This window comes from Aplidium turbinatum, chromosome 2 (genome assembly GCF_918807975.1).
Source record: "Aplidium turbinatum chromosome 2, kaAplTurb1.1, whole genome shotgun sequence".
In the NCBI taxonomy this organism is placed as follows: Eukaryota; Metazoa; Chordata; class Ascidiacea; order Aplousobranchia; family Polyclinidae; genus Aplidium; species Aplidium turbinatum.
In genome coordinates this window covers 47731921-47747394 of record NC_137473.1, presented here as the reverse complement: position 1 = coordinate 47747394, position 15474 = coordinate 47731921, and the positions used below count along the sequence as shown (strand labels likewise).

Genomic DNA, 15474 nt, shown 5'->3' with positions numbered 1-15474 from the left:
TTGGCGGGTTCCGGCTGGGGAGCTGGTGCTAAAACTCTTTGTACAGCTACCCTAGCCCTTGTTCATTCCACCGCTGAGGACTGCGCGCCGGTCTGGTGTCGTAGTTCTCACACCCACCAGATTGATACCGCCATCAACGACGCACTGCGTACTGTGACTGGATGCCTGCGTCCCACTCCAACGGACTGCCTACCCGTCCTAGCAGGCATCCAACCCACTGAGCTACGCCGTAAAGGAGCCACGATTTCTCTCGCTCGCCGCGCTTTGGACCCGGACCATCTCCTCCATGCAACATTCAAGAGACCACCACCTATAAAGCAGCGGCTGAAATCAAGACGCCCCTTTTTGCCTGCCGCACAACAACTCCTTAAGAACGCAGAAGAACTTGGTTTAAGTGCGGCACACTGGACGAACCACAAGTGGAACACGGAGTGGCAAAATCACACCTCCACGCTCCGTGACTTCATACCCGACGCCGATCCCCGTCCACCAGGGATGTCCCTCGCAAGGCTTGCGTGGGTCAGGCTTAACCGCCTGCGAACTGGCGTCGGCCGCTTTCGTTCGGACATGCACAAGTGGGGCCTGGCTCCTTCATCAGAATGCGAGTGTGGTGCCACGGAACAGACCGCAGACCATGTCATCCACCACTGCATAACCCACCGGCCTCCACACGGTGCACAACTGCGCATGGTCTGAGAATCCTGGACGACGAGACTGCTGAGTGGCTGAAGATTTCCTGTCCTCCAATCTAGCCTGGAAAAATCGCTCATACGCCATCATCATCATCCAATACGTTTATTTATGTATCTATAACTGCAGACAGTGCAGTAGAGTGCACACCGTTTCGGTCTTCTAGCTTTCTCAGTGCAGTAGGTACACTGGGTATGGCCACGGAGATATATACCTCCATGTAACGTTTTCCCATTTGTGGAACCTAAGCTCCAAAAATGGTACTACCGCCAACCTTGCCAAAGTACTCAAACTGCAAGCAGTGAGCTTTGCGCAATGCACAGCAAGGTGCCTCCAGTATAATGCTCAATCGGCATTTTATTGATGTATACGTGCTGTAGTGTTAAACCAAATAAAAAGAAAGAATCCACAATACAAGCAACCCAGCCGAAGAGCAAAGTTATGTTCTGATTTTTGGAATGTGTTGGCATATGAAAATGTTTTGAATTTAAGTTAAAGTTTGATAAATTTTCATTTTTTTACTTTAACTTCAAAATTCTGAACTAAGATTATAGTTTGAAGCACTTTCAAGCATCATGCATGAGCAATTGAGCATCGCTTTATTTCAAAAGAAAATTTAAAGAACGCGGCGAACGACTCGACAATGATAAAAACTTGAAAATGTCAGGCTAAACAATTGTTGTGAAAACATTTTGAAATTAATTCCTTCGCATAAAGTGAATTGATTTCTCTTGATTTCGAGAAAAAAAAAGCAGACAGTAGTTTGAAACAAAAACAATATCTACAGCTCATTATTGCTATCATTATTATTGACACTCACAAAGTGACAAATAAGAAAGCTGGCGACATCGACATCGACACGAAAAACATGCGGAAACGCATGAACTATTATATGTCAACAGAAAGCACAAGATCAGAAGTAAAATTAGGATGTCAGAAAAAAAACAAGACAAAAGAAACATTAATTGAAAACACTTTTTTTGGAATCATAAATTTGACTTTTGCAGAAGAATAAAAGGATTTTCAAGAGAGACGTATCCCACCTGACATCAGATTAGTTAAGCTATCTTTGTTGCTTACACAACCTCTTAAATTAAAGTTGTAAATTAACCGTTATAAATTGTTGAAACACAACAACCCCCCTTTAGGACATTATGATGTCATGGGGCGTCAAATTACATCACAATGTCACTAGATCTGCTTATCTAGTGGTTGGCAGTGAAAGTCTCAAAAAATGAGCGTCAAAGTGTCAGAGGAAAACAGAGAGTGAAGTTCTAACTGGGAGGAAAAGTATTTCTTTGTGAACAACAATGGGAAACTGCAGTGTGTGGTGTGTATACTGTATATTAATTCCGAAAGAGTTTAATTTAAAGCGGCAGGACAGCACCCAAGACGAAAAAAAACACGATCAATACCACGAACTTCCAGGCAAGCAGTTTTGCAAGAAATAACTTTTCGGAATCGCTTTTTATAGTCACAAACAAAGCAGTAACTCACCAAAAATGCGTTAAGTAGAAAAGCAAACTCAGTTCTTTATTTTATTGAATTTCTTCAATTGCGACCCATAAAATTTTCGTCAAACTTTATAATGCAGCCTGTCATGTTTGCGCTCTTGAACAACCTTGTTGTGATATTTTCTCATCGACAACATAAATATCACCAATAGAGCTGCATCAATTCTGCAGGTTTGCTACGTTTTTGCTTAGCCTTTCATGGCCACCTGGAGATGCGGCCTGATTTGTCACATTTTGCAGATTTTGATTAGGCTACACTACAGCTACTGCTAGTGTTTGACTGACATTTTCTGAGATTTTTTTACTTTTTGCTGTCTCCTAATGATATAAAAGCTTTTTGTTGCCTTGGGGAAGCAATAGCAAATGAGAAAAAGTAAGAAGTTAAAAACGTTCAATCAGACTGTTGTTGAAAAATTAACAGTCTGACTAAAATCTTCGAAATAAAATTTTCTTTGTTTTTTAACATGTGAGAATGTTAAAAGTTATTAGCCTATGCCATTTGGGGAAAACAGTAAAGAAAGCGTAAAAATATAATTTTTAGAAAAATTTATTTAAACACTCGCCCAAAGTTAGCAAAATCTGGAAATTTCTCCAAAATGTGACAAATCAGGCCGTATCTTTAGGTAGCCATAAGCCTTCTTGCATAATGCATTACACATTTTTGACATTCGATCCTCTGAAAAAAACTTTTGCTTCTAGCTTATGTTCAACCTCCTTCAAAGTGGGATTGCAGGAAACATTAGCTACTACTACACATGAGCTATTTGATCAGTGATGACAATATTATTTTTAAAATTTAATTTGATTTTTAACTTAAACAAGTAAAAACTGATGTTTGTGATGGAACACAAAGAAAAGATGGTAAAAATTTAACCTAACCAAGAAGAGAAAAGTTTAACTATAAAATATTTTTTTAGAATAGAGGTCTTTAATATAGAATAAAACTAAGATATAACATTTATGTAGTGGACATTAAACTAGGGTAGGCTACGTATATAAAAAAGCTTGTGCATAATTGATTTTTATTCACGGTCGCTTCCAATGCCTTTGTGGCCGCAAATCGGGCAAGGTGTATGCTATCGAAAGCAAGTTAAAAGTCCAGGCCGCAATTTTAAATTTGACGCGATAAATAATTGATTCCCTTCTATTGAATAAGCGAATCAAACTAATATAGCAAGCATTTCTGGGGATCTCTTTGTTTAACTGGTTTTTCTAACAAAATTTTAATTGAATCAGCAAAAACTTCGTCAACGCCGTTAGTTGTCAGTGCAGAGCACTCAAAATAACGTGACGCTCCCACATCGTTTGCAAGTGAAACACCTTGATCAAATCTGCAAAGATAGATCATAAACAAGATATTGATGGCCATAAATGAACACGAAAAAATTCGTTTTTTAACGTAGACAAAATCAAATCTTTACCACCAATACACAAGCTTGAACACAAAAAATTACACTAAAATTATATGTCACCAAAGTCAAACACTTTATTGAACTATGATTTTAAAACTAGTAAATCCGTCAAATACGTGGCTCCATATGTAAGCCTATGTAAATTTCTACATGTGTTTTATAATATTTTACTACATAGGCTTATACAGAAGATAACGAATCGGTTTACCTCAAAGGTTTAAAGCCTGAAGCTTTCATTTCTTTTAGTTTTTCCACATTTTCCCTCAGATCCGTTTTAGTACCAACAATGATGACAATCCCTTCAGGACAATGGTGTCGTATTTCTGGAATCCATTTCGAGCGAACGTTTGAAAAAGACTTTTTACAACCCACAGAGAAGCATACGAAGAATATGTCAGTACTTGGATAAGAGAGGGGACGTAATCTAAATGAAAAACGTTTCATAGTTGAAACATAAGCTGTTATGACATGTTTCGACAAGGTAAAACATTTCTCTTTTTGCAGCATGTTTAATTGCTTTTATATGCATCCTTTATACTTGATGGTACAACGAGAAGATTAAGTGGACAGATAGAAAAGCAATCCATAACTTCATGTCTTCCTGTAGAGTGTAGGCATATCCTCACATGTCCTGTCGAAAAAGTTGCCACGTGCTTTTGAGCAGCGTCGAATTGGCGTCCTTTTATGCCAAGGCTCACACTGTTTGACTGTGGGGCCGCTTTAGGATATCAAATAATGTTTAGGCTACATGCCAAACCAGGAATCGCCATTGCTTGGAATTGGAATTCACTTGTTCACACATCAATGTGCAAAGTGGTGTCTATTTTTAAAGCTGTTAATCTGCCTGGGTTTTCGGTTAAATGTGGATTTAATCTTGACATAAGTTAGGAAATTAATCTGGGTCTGATCAGGAACGCATCCATGGGGGTTAGGAAATCCCACAATTTTATCTTGCATTTCCCAATTATTTTTTTAATACTATTACAACGTTATAATACCATTGTAATTTATAGTAACAACGTTTGCCTCTCCAACAGTTGATTTTGCCCCCATAAACCCTACGCCACTGGGCTTGATTTAAGTAACTTTTGGTGACGGTTTGGAAAACATGTACACATGATTGGCCAGATAGGATTTGATTAATCTCGTATAGACTTAATTTCTGGTCTTATTGTTGGATGTAAATGCGTCTTCCTTTTAGAGCTAAACTATAAAAGATACTTTGCTTCCAAACAAGTTAAGGAAACTCAATTTACCTATCGTATTCTTCTTGGCCAGCTGTGTCCCACAAAGTAAGTCCGCATGCTACTCCATTCACCTCAGTTGAAGTGGAGTAATTGTCAAAGATTGTTGGAATATAGTCAGTTGGAAATGCATGGTTAGCGTAAGAGATGCACAGGCAAGTTTTTCCCACTGCTCCGTCACCAACCACAACAATCTTGATTGGCTGCAAGTGAAAAATAGTCACCGATGACTCCTGTTTCATCCCAGTTCGTTTTATTATGTCACATGTGACATAATTATGTCATAGGGGAAGGCGGGGCAAGTTGAGCAAGTTTTTTTTAAATCCAATTTTTTTTATTTCACTAACTTTTTCGAAGACTCAAGTATTGCATTTCAAAAACATGCTAATAAGCCAAGTTTTAAGACAAAAACTGGTTCGTTTTATTTCGTATTTTGCATTATATTCAAGTTTAAGTAACGACTGCACAACTTGCCCCGGATTATTTTTCCGGGGCAAGTTGTGCAGCACCATGGGGCAAGCTGTGTAGCACCATGGGGTAAGATGAGCAACACTAGGGGCAAGTTGAGCAACATATTACGGCCAGCAAAAGTACAGACAATTTAACAAATCAGCTATTTTACATTCATTCACTATCTCCAGACTTTGAAACTATGTAAAAATGGCTAATAGGCTAGAACATTTGTAAATTAAAAAAGGCGGTTTACAGGAACAGTTGCACAACTTGCCCCGTCATCAATTGCACAACTTGCCCCATTCACACTTTTTTTAAAGAACAAAAAATTTCAAGAAAACTAACAAATGCACGAAAAAATTTTACCTGTGAAAATACAACTACATCATATGTCTACTGCCCCCTACTGCTAAAGTTTGACTAGTTCTACTGTGCATCCAAAAAATCAAAATTTTGTTTGCATCCGAATTTAGATCCTAAGACCTAAACACCTTATATCGTTGATCAAGACTAACCTGCCCAAAAAACTGATAACTGCGATTCACGTGCTTCAAAGGCATTAACTTATGGTAAAATATAATAATGGCGTGAAAGACTCATTACGCTCTTTATTTCCTTTCAAACCGGGACTTGCACAACTTGCCCCGCCTTCCCCTATATGTCGATGTACATAAATTATGTCATGTGACACATCTGTGGCGTAGCAACTCAATATATCGCCCTTGGATTTTTGCTCGAAATGCCGCCCCCTTCCCATAACACCATCGTAAAAGCTGATTAATATTCCACACAACAGAAGAATTAAAGTTGTGTCCTATTGAAAGTTTAAAACGCAATACGCCTAGCTTTCAATGAAGCAAATTTAGAAATTATAGGCCTATCGTCAAAAGATAATGTATCGACTAAATCACTTTCAATGGACAGTAGCTAGTCTATTGCTATAAACCAGTGGTTCTCAACCTTTTTGTTGTCACGGACCCCTTTAGACAAATTATTAATTCTGCGGACCCCCACCTAAATTTTGCCTGAAACTCAATTAACATACTATTGACTATTGTAATAATTATGCTACTCAACTACTGTAGCTACTGTGTCATATTGCATTGCCGCTATGACTCCTGCAGCAAATATCAGGTTGAACAGTTGCTCAATTAAGAAAATGAATGAATTGTTCAAGAAATGTCAGCAGTATTTGAATATCAAGGTGACCCAAAGTGCCATGCATAAAACTTTTTCAACGTAAGCAAATTTAATGTGAGGGCTGTTGTTGCCATTCCTGAACTCAACGACTGAACTGTGGTTGAGTTTTTGACAATGCAACACGCATGTCATCTTCAATGTCCAGGTGATTTCGATGTTTAGTTTTTATTGTAACAAGAGCTGAGAATCCTGCCTCGCAAAGGTAAGTGGTTATGAATGGTAACAAAACAATAATAATCGCTTGCTTTGCCAAGAATGGGTAGGTTTGCAGTCGTGAGCACCAAAATTCTTTCACAGTTTTTGAATGAAATTCAATGCGTAATAACTAATAACTCTTTTGATCTCAAATCAATTAGGTCATCTTTACTAAAATCGTCATCGCTAATGTTGTTCAAGTCAAAAAGAAAAGGATTTCGAATCCATGTTTCAACTTCGTTCGGCAGGTGTTCTTAATTAAAATAACGTTGAATGTTGAAATGAGATTTGCAGGGTTTCCAAGTGTGCGCAAAATTTGTCTCTCTGCTGTCTATTACGTAATAGAAGAGCCAATCCTGATTTGACTGTAATCGACATGCGTTGTGGTAGATGTAGTTTAAGGTCAATGTACACACTGTAGGCAGCAGCATAGATTTATTTTAATGCATACCGGCACAGTTTATTCTCGCGGGCTTGAGCTTGACACATTTGCATTTAAAGAGAGAAATAAAAGTAAAAAGATCGCTTTTCGTTTTTTTCCCCCAAAATTCATCAAGATAATCGCGGACCCCCAAATGCTTTCTCACGGACCCCAGGTTGGGAACCACTGCTATAAACGATGTTTGCTTAACCACTGCAGCACGTCCAGCGCTGTAGTGTCATTTTTAAATATACCAGCAATCATCACTCATCAATCATACTTTAATCATCATAATCATCATACATCAATCCTCACTCACCAGCAATCATACTTTTTCTCAACTTTGTTTATATCTATTTCGATACTGTCACTTCGCAACAAAGTGTGGGGATTTAAAAAGATGAATACTTAATTCAGCAAACACATATCGCTGAAACACTTTTCCGCTTCACTCCGAAACCGGTCTATAGCTTCTAACATGCATCTCTTGGTTTCTTCAACATGCGAGAGACCTACGTCTTCGGTCTACGTATAATTTTTTGGCTTCACTTAAATCAGTGTTAACTTGGTCGTTTAAGTCAGAGTCTCTCTGAACATAAATTAGTGTGACTGTCTTTGTTCGTTTAAGATGTTATCCCATTTTTCCGCCCTCCAGCAACGTGCCGCCCCTGGATTTATCCACAAGATCCACTGGGTAGCTACGCCACTGTGACACATATGTCACATTATATTTTTTATTATTGTTGTCACATCTACCCGAAATTCAAAATCTCTTGACTCGAAGACTATCATTGTCATTTTACAGCTTCCCATTGTTGTGGTCTTTGACCAGAACTTGGGGAAGCAATCTTTCCAAAAAATTATCTTGCTCCCCCAAACAAGTTATGTTTTATTACAACGTTTTAATGACATTGCATTACATGTTGAATGATGTTTCATCAATGTTTGGCTGTATTTAGTAGCTATATAAAATAAACACTTTATTTCTTGCTCCCTAACAATCGTTTTTCCCCCTTAAAACTTGATTTTTGCTACGTCACTGCAGGAAACCCGCTGTAAACCACCACAAATTTATTTAATTTTTTGCTTGAGTTTTACGTAGGGTATAGGCTTTAAGGCTACAGATAAATATTGTTAACAAGTAAAAATATTTCAATGACTTACTTTCATGACTGACAGATAAGTTTGTAGTGAATGCTATACGTTTCACAAATTAAATTCTTTACTGGTGTTATTGTACTAATCTAAATACACAGTGTTAGTGCAATATCAAAAAAAATGAAACAAATAGCTTGTCCTTGTAGATTGTAGCAATAATGTTTCAAAATATTCTCTTTTTTTTTATTTATTTTTAAAATCAAATACCCTTGAACCTTTAGCTTTCGCCACCTCTCCTGATTGAAAATCAAATTGCTCCCGCTAAAACATAAAGAAGGCTAACATTTGCATCAAATAGTGTCTTGGAAAGCCCCTTTAAGCTGATGAAGGCTACGTGTTCTCTCTTTGACACACGTCTTAAAATTATGTCATTAGAACTTACTCCACTAAGTAATTTAGGATCGTAATCCTTCTTTTTTATATTTACAGTATTACGCTTTCAATAGTCTTCTTTAATGTCAATTGGTAATCACAACTTCAAACCATAGGAATTTAATGTTTGATTCAATTATTTCAGAATACAGACCAGGTTTCCTGATAGGTTACAGACATTCTTTCCGATAGAGTTTAATTTTAAGGTTACAGACAAGATTTCAATATCTCAAGGTAAGATCAGTTTATTTTGACTGTAGCTCACAACCAGTATCGTTGACGGGGGTGAAGGAGGTAATTTTGTATCCGGCCGGGATGATTTTAGGGACCCATAACATTTCAAAGGGGTGAGGAAACTTAAAAAAACCACCACTTCGTTTTTTTAATATAGGCTTAATTGTGTTTTTCTTAAAAAGGTCTTAGTTTGTGGATCTCATTGGTACTGGGCCCAAGTTATCTTCTCAACGACCCTGCCCACAACAAGTTGGCACAGAATCTGACTTTTGCAATGTAAAGCCAACGCTACAGCTAGTGAAAAGTAGACCGGTGATATATTTGGAGCGTTAAAATACGTCACAGTAGCCGATCATGCAGTGTAGAACGTTGAAAGTCTGGAACGCTATCTTAATCAACTTGTTAGCGTATTCATCATTACTCCACTGCACGAAAAATTAATCTGCTGTAAGCTAACACCACTGTTAGAGCTCATAAACCTTAATCTAAATCTAGCCGAATACATTTGTGCTATCAATGGCTTTGCAGAACATATTACTCAGTATATGCCTATGGTCTTCTTGCAGCTAATTGCCTCTCTTCAAGAACATAGACTACAGTCTTAGAAATAAAATACAAACAGGAAATAATGAAAAGATACGTACAAGACGCACATCGCCGTCTGCTTTGTGCAATAGCATTATGATTCATTGCAAGAACAAACGTTATCGTGTGATTAGGGCATGCAATAATCTGCATGATAGCCAACTTATATGTCATAAATACCTGTTGATCTAGGCCCAATAAATTTTATTGGACGTTTCTTTTTAATTTAATACAGTATGATTCATTGTTGAATGATTTTGCATAGACGTTATCAGCTGTCGTCACATGCTAACACTCATCAGAAGTAGGATAGCCTATGATGTACCTGATTAACATTACGATACTGTAAATTCCCACACATTTTAACTAATAGCAAATTTCTACCCTTGGTTAGTTTATCCTCGGATTGAAAAGGCTTCTTTGCAACCTAACCCTGGAAGTTTTGCGTGTAATTGTGGAGGCTTTGAACTAGTGACACAAGAATCCAGTGGTTGACAAACTGAATTTTTCACTTGTTGTTGAAGTAATGTTGTTTGCAAATTATTCCATTCATTAAGTGCCGCTAGATGGAGGGATTTCTTTGAAATGCGTTGTTTGAACGCATCCTTTATGGAGCAGGGAGAGATCCAGAGGGCACGCTCACAAAGAAAACATGAAATTTTTCTAGGTATTTGTAGTTTCTTTTCGTTGCTTTATTTTCTTAGTCACATGCCATTTGCATAGCCGGATGAGTAAGGCACGCGTGTTTTCAGCTATGATAAGAATTATAAATTTTTATGTGTTTTACTAATACGGCACTGAGAAAATAACACAATATTCCGAAATGAACGTACATTTCCTACTCAACCAGTTAACAATATTAAATATCCTATTTTTGTGTTGATAAAAATATAAAGTCAAATGTAGGCTACCTTGATTACTATAGTCCAGGGGTTGGCAACTTTTTGCAGCCGTGGCTAAAATTGAACCGTATAAGATCTCGGTGGGCCGTAGTAGGCCTACAGGAATTTTCTTCTTTAAAATTTATTTTCTTCAGAGCTTCTGATGTTGTCAACACTTGCAAATTTATGAACTTTTGATACGCTTAACAGTTTATAAAAAAAATACTAAACTACTAAAAAATACTAAACACACCTTAGCCTATACTTATCGATGACAATATGAATATCATATACACTGCGTATTACTTTGTCTATAAAGTTTCTTACGATCAAGTAGTGAGCTGGATGTAAAAAGAACCATACCATTTTGTAGGTGGTATAGATATAGATAGGTGTTCTCAATTTGACAAAAATATTTGCTTGCACCTACCGTATAAAGTGCTCCCAAATATTATTGCCAACTATTACAGCATTCAAGATTTCTAAAAACCAAGCTGTAATAAGTTCTCCTGTAGAAATGTGATCTTGGATCTTTTCTAGGGCGTAAGGGGGATCTCGAAGACTTAAACCACTGGGAAAAGTTAATTTAATCCCAAAAATATTATTTAATGTAGCCTATAGTAATGCAATAATTAGGCAATCATGCGTAGTATGTAGGCTACAATTATTGCAAGTTTCAAAGTCTTACTAAGTTTGGCTCATTGAAATAGTATAGCATTAAGGCCAACGCTAAACGGGAATTTTTTAATCTGTATTGTTCTAGCCATTAAAAATTAGCAGTTAATTACAAAAATAAGATTGCGATGACAAGATGTTATCACAAAAATAGATTCAAGTAGAGAGCCTGGTAACAAAAAAATTATACTTCACGTCACAATTACAAAAACACTAATTTTGTTGGATGTATAAAACTAGTATAACAAGCATTTTTTAGTTTCTCTTTTTTCCAACGGTCCTTCCAACAAAATTTGAACTGAGTCATGAAAAAGATCGTTAACGCCATAGGATGTCAGTGCAGAGCACTCAAAATATCTTAATGCTCCCACATCGTTTGCAAGTGAAACACCTTGAGCATATCTGAAAACAGAAACAACAGTAGTATAATTAATTATTATAAATAATATTTCAATAAAAAGTAGACACAAAATTTGACTTCTTTCTGGTCTGTTTAATCAAATCTTTACTATCAAAGCAAAAACCAGAACGCAAGAAACTTTCTAATAGGCCTACATCTACAGTTTAACCACCAAAGCTAAACAAGTTCAAAAAGCAATACCGTAGGTTTATGATAGATTGCAAAACTCGTGCTGTCAAAATGCCTAAATCGGACAAGTGTGGAGATAGTCTACTCTATATTACGTAGCCTACGTCTTGTATTGTATTTGGAAATAATCTACGCCTAGTCCAAGACAGCCACTTCTGGCCCTCAATCTGGTCAGTGAAGATCTGGTCAGATCCATACCCGATCTTGTAAAGATCTGAATTGGATGAAGTGGCTGCCTGGGTTTCTATGAAACAGGACTGTGGGGTTGGGTGAAAAATATACAACTCCGAATACTCGATTTATAACTGGCCGACTCCTGACACGCCAAAATTCCTCCGACTTCGACTCTGCGACTCCACATCCCTGCTATTAAGCCATAAAAAATAAATAGGTAGATCTGATCGCTTTACTTCAAAAGTTTGGAGCCTGAAGCTTTCATTTCTTGTAGCTTTTCTACATTTGTCCTCAGATCGATTTTAGTCCCAACATGGATGACAATCCCATTAGGACAGTGGTGTCGTATTTCTGGAATCCATTTCGACCGAACGTGCGAGTATGACTTTTTACAAGCCACAGAGAAGCACACCAAAAGTATGTCCGCGCTTATATAAGAAAGGGGGCGTAATCTAAAATACAAAGAAAATATTTTTCAAAGGTTTGTTGTGTAATGTTTTGACACAATAAATTTCAAGGGATTAATTTAGGGAATAATTTTAAGGGCCCAAAACCATGAAGAAACCAGGACATCGTAATTTTTGGATGCAGTGCATTTTTTTATGAATATCTTGATTTGGGCCCCTAGGATTTCATTGATATTGGGCCCAAAATTGTGGTTTAACCGCATGCGATGAGATTCAAACAGCTATGGTCGTTTTTCACATCGTTGCTTGTTTCAATGCAGATGCATGGTGACTGAACATCGGTGTAACGTGATCAGCCTCCTACAGCAGCCTATGCAGTTGAAACAGGTAGGCTACCGCAGTTCATCCGCTTGCGATATTTTAATAGGCTCTTGTAGCCTGTGAAGGTACAACTGCATTGATTTTAATTGTATTTCGTATATCACATTTTTATGTCAGAGATAAAATATATGGATCTAGCCTACTTATTGCTGATTGCAATGTGTGGTTTGCAAAGTTTGAGGTTAATACTTGCATAATGAATTATAAAAACAACTTTTAATACTGAAAAACGTAAGTTAAAACTTGTCAAATTTATGTGCAAGTTCAACATAAATCAAACATCAGACATACTTTCAAAAGGACAGCAAAACTCAAAACCTTGATAGCATTAACGCAACGAATCAACGATCATTGAGGATAGTTATTCTCACACAGAACTACCAAATTTTAATGATGTACGTAAGGTAACGTGGTCAAAACTTTGAAACATCATATCATCGGATATTCAAACATCTTCTATTGCATCTTTTAAATTTTATACCGTAGATCTGCAACATTTTAGTTCTTGTACGAAATTTCATTATAGGCTAACTAGTTACAGATAAACATAGTTTAACACCCATCAAATTTGCAAGCATCTTATTCAAACTTTTGAAGACAAAATAATATTTCTCCTTTTAGCTACAAGCTTATGCAGCAAAATAGAATGTTTCAAACAAAAGAAGATCAAGAAAAAAAAGATACATTCTCTTCAAAGTGAGTTACAAAAACTTCACTTACGTGTCGTATTCTTCTTGCCCAGCTGTGTCCCACAAAGTAAGTCCGTAGTTGTCTCCATTAACTTCAATTGAAATAGAATAATTTTCAAATACAGTTGGAATATAATCGGATGGAAATACATGGTTAGCGTAAGAGATGCACAGGCAAGTTTTTCCCACTGCTCCGTCACCAACCACAACAATCTTGATTGACTGAAAATAGCAACAAACCTCATAAGTCCTCTCCCGTTCTAGCACATTTCTCACCAATCATTATTACGCTTTATTCTGAAATACCCGAACAGTGACTTGGATGGAAGGAAAATTTTAAGGGGGCAAAAGCAACTGTTGGGAAACAAACGTCATTCAGTATGAATTATAAAGCCTAATGGTATTAAAAGGTTGTAATAGATAACGTTGTTTTTGAGGCCTTGAGGGGCAAGAAAAAATTGGGGAGGGCGATTTAATCTCAAGCTCCCCCCTTCTTTTTCGTGACTACGTCCCTGCACCAGAGTTATAAGAACGTTGGCACGACTTAAATGAAATTGAATGAGCGCGCTGGTTCGAAGCCATTTCCGACCACATGGCTGTGCCTTGAGAAGGACATACATAAAGGTGGGCACGAAGATTTTCTTCCTTACCTTCCTGCCCCGTAAAGATAGTTACCAAACAACCGGCCATGAGCCGTAGGAGATGAGGGCTGGGGAAGCGGTCTCTTCCCCTGCTAAAAGAAAACGTCGCGAATTTGAACAAAATGTCCAGTTGTTTGGACAAATCAATCTTAACTTTTCAACTGTCTTTCCAAACAAGTATTCTTTAAATATGCTCTATGTAACATTTACTAACTGTTTTCTGTAGCTGACTGTAGCAGGTACACAACAAAACTTTCTGCAATTGTTAAAAGAATCGCATGTTTCACGCGCTACAAACTACCGCCCTGGTGGTGTCATAAAAATAAGGCAATCACTGTGAGCTTTCGCATCCCCTTCTTTAGATATCCCTGGGTTCGACCCCCAAAATGTCTTGTGATGTAAGCATATTGTGTACCGTACTACTGTATTATAAAATTTGATTGGCAAATGAACTTGTCTCTCTCTTTCACTTTCTCTTTCTATCTTTTTCCCTCTCTTTCAGTTTCCCTCTACTTCCCCGTTTTCCTCACTTTCTCTTTCACTCATTCTCCCTCTCCCTCCCTCTCTCTCTCCTACGACTATGGCCTGTATGTGCGATAAATGATGTTGAATTCGTACCAAGTTGCATTTGCAGGTGCACGAGTTTGTCTGCAGTAACCTAATTTTCCAAGGCATAACTTCTAATAACATAACTTCTAATGGTATAACTTCTATATATTTTCTAAACTTCCTATATCACTCTGATGATCGCAATGTTATTGTGCTCGAAACGTCAGTGCAGCGTTGAAGATATCGATAGCCTATTTCTTGCTTGCATTTTGTGTATGACTGATAACCATTGTAAAAAAATAAAAAAAATCATCATCATTGCCTACAAAGCAGCTGAAACGATACCAACCAATATCAAGCTCTTTCCCGAAGAAAAATTTCCTCCCAGTGAAGATGAGCATGGAAGTACTGAAGATGCCTCAATCGCCTAAAAACTGGCATTGGCAAATGAAAAACGTTGACGCAACACTGGGGTATTCGCTTCCCAGGAAGCACAAGTTGTAAAAGCGAACAGGAGCATACAATGTAGCATCAACTCAAATGGGCTTGTTCTAACAGCAAAATGCTCTGCACGTGATTTGGCCGAATTCAACGATAAAGCAAGAGTGCGTGTTGCTCTGGGCAACGGCCGTGTGACACACCAAGAAGACTGAATCGACTTACCTTCATGATGAATAGCCCTACTGCAAACGCTGTGTAATTTATCTCCAGTGTCTGGCAAGCTAATGTCATAAAGGAATGCGATACACAATCTTTAGGCTACTTTCTTTGTCTACAGCACGGCAGGCTTGCCAGATTGGCTTTTTTACGGCCAAATTTCACAAATTTGGCCTTTTTTGAAGTCGTTTGGCCACAAAATTTGGGTTTGGCTTTTTGGCTTTATTTTGGCTTTTTTTTCATATTGGTTTGGCCGCAAATTATTTGTTTGGCTTTTTTTACATTTACTGTATTTTGTAAGATTGAAACAACAATGGCAACACTTGTCCTTTATTCTTTCACTGTGGATTGAG

General features: G+C 37.5%; 2 protein-coding genes across 3 annotated transcripts; both read right to left on the bottom strand.

Annotated features, from left to right (window-relative positions):
* Positions 1 to 3193: 3193 nt before the first annotated feature.
* Positions 3194 to 8374, bottom strand: LOC145765090 (ras-related C3 botulinum toxin substrate 1-like). 2 transcript variants are annotated; one of them, XM_082576837.1, is made up of 4 exons: positions 8294 to 8374; positions 4873 to 5063; positions 3825 to 4040; positions 3194 to 3535 (listed from the first exon to the last, which is right to left on the bottom strand). In XM_082576837.1, exons 1-4 carry the CDS (start codon positions 8297 to 8299, stop codon positions 3370 to 3372), a joined length of 579 nt encoding a protein of 192 aa, XP_082432963.1. In that variant the 5' UTR covers positions 8300 to 8374; the 3' UTR covers positions 3194 to 3369. The 2 variants fall into 2 exon arrangements, with proteins under 2 accessions (XP_082432963.1, XP_082432961.1); XM_082576835.1 differs by lacking the exon at positions 8294 to 8374 and adding an exon at positions 5829 to 5930.
* Positions 8375 to 11270: 2896 nt separating this feature from the next.
* LOC145764351 (ras-related C3 botulinum toxin substrate 1-like) lies at positions 11271 to 15133 on the bottom strand. The gene is made up of 4 exons (XM_082575968.1): positions 15128 to 15133; positions 14429 to 14500; positions 13306 to 13496; positions 11271 to 11436 (listed from the first exon to the last, which is right to left on the bottom strand). The coding sequence occupies exons 1-4, from the start codon at positions 15131 to 15133 to the stop codon at positions 11271 to 11273; spliced, it is 435 nt and encodes a 144-aa protein (XP_082432094.1).
* Positions 15134 to 15474: the final 341 nt, after the last annotated feature.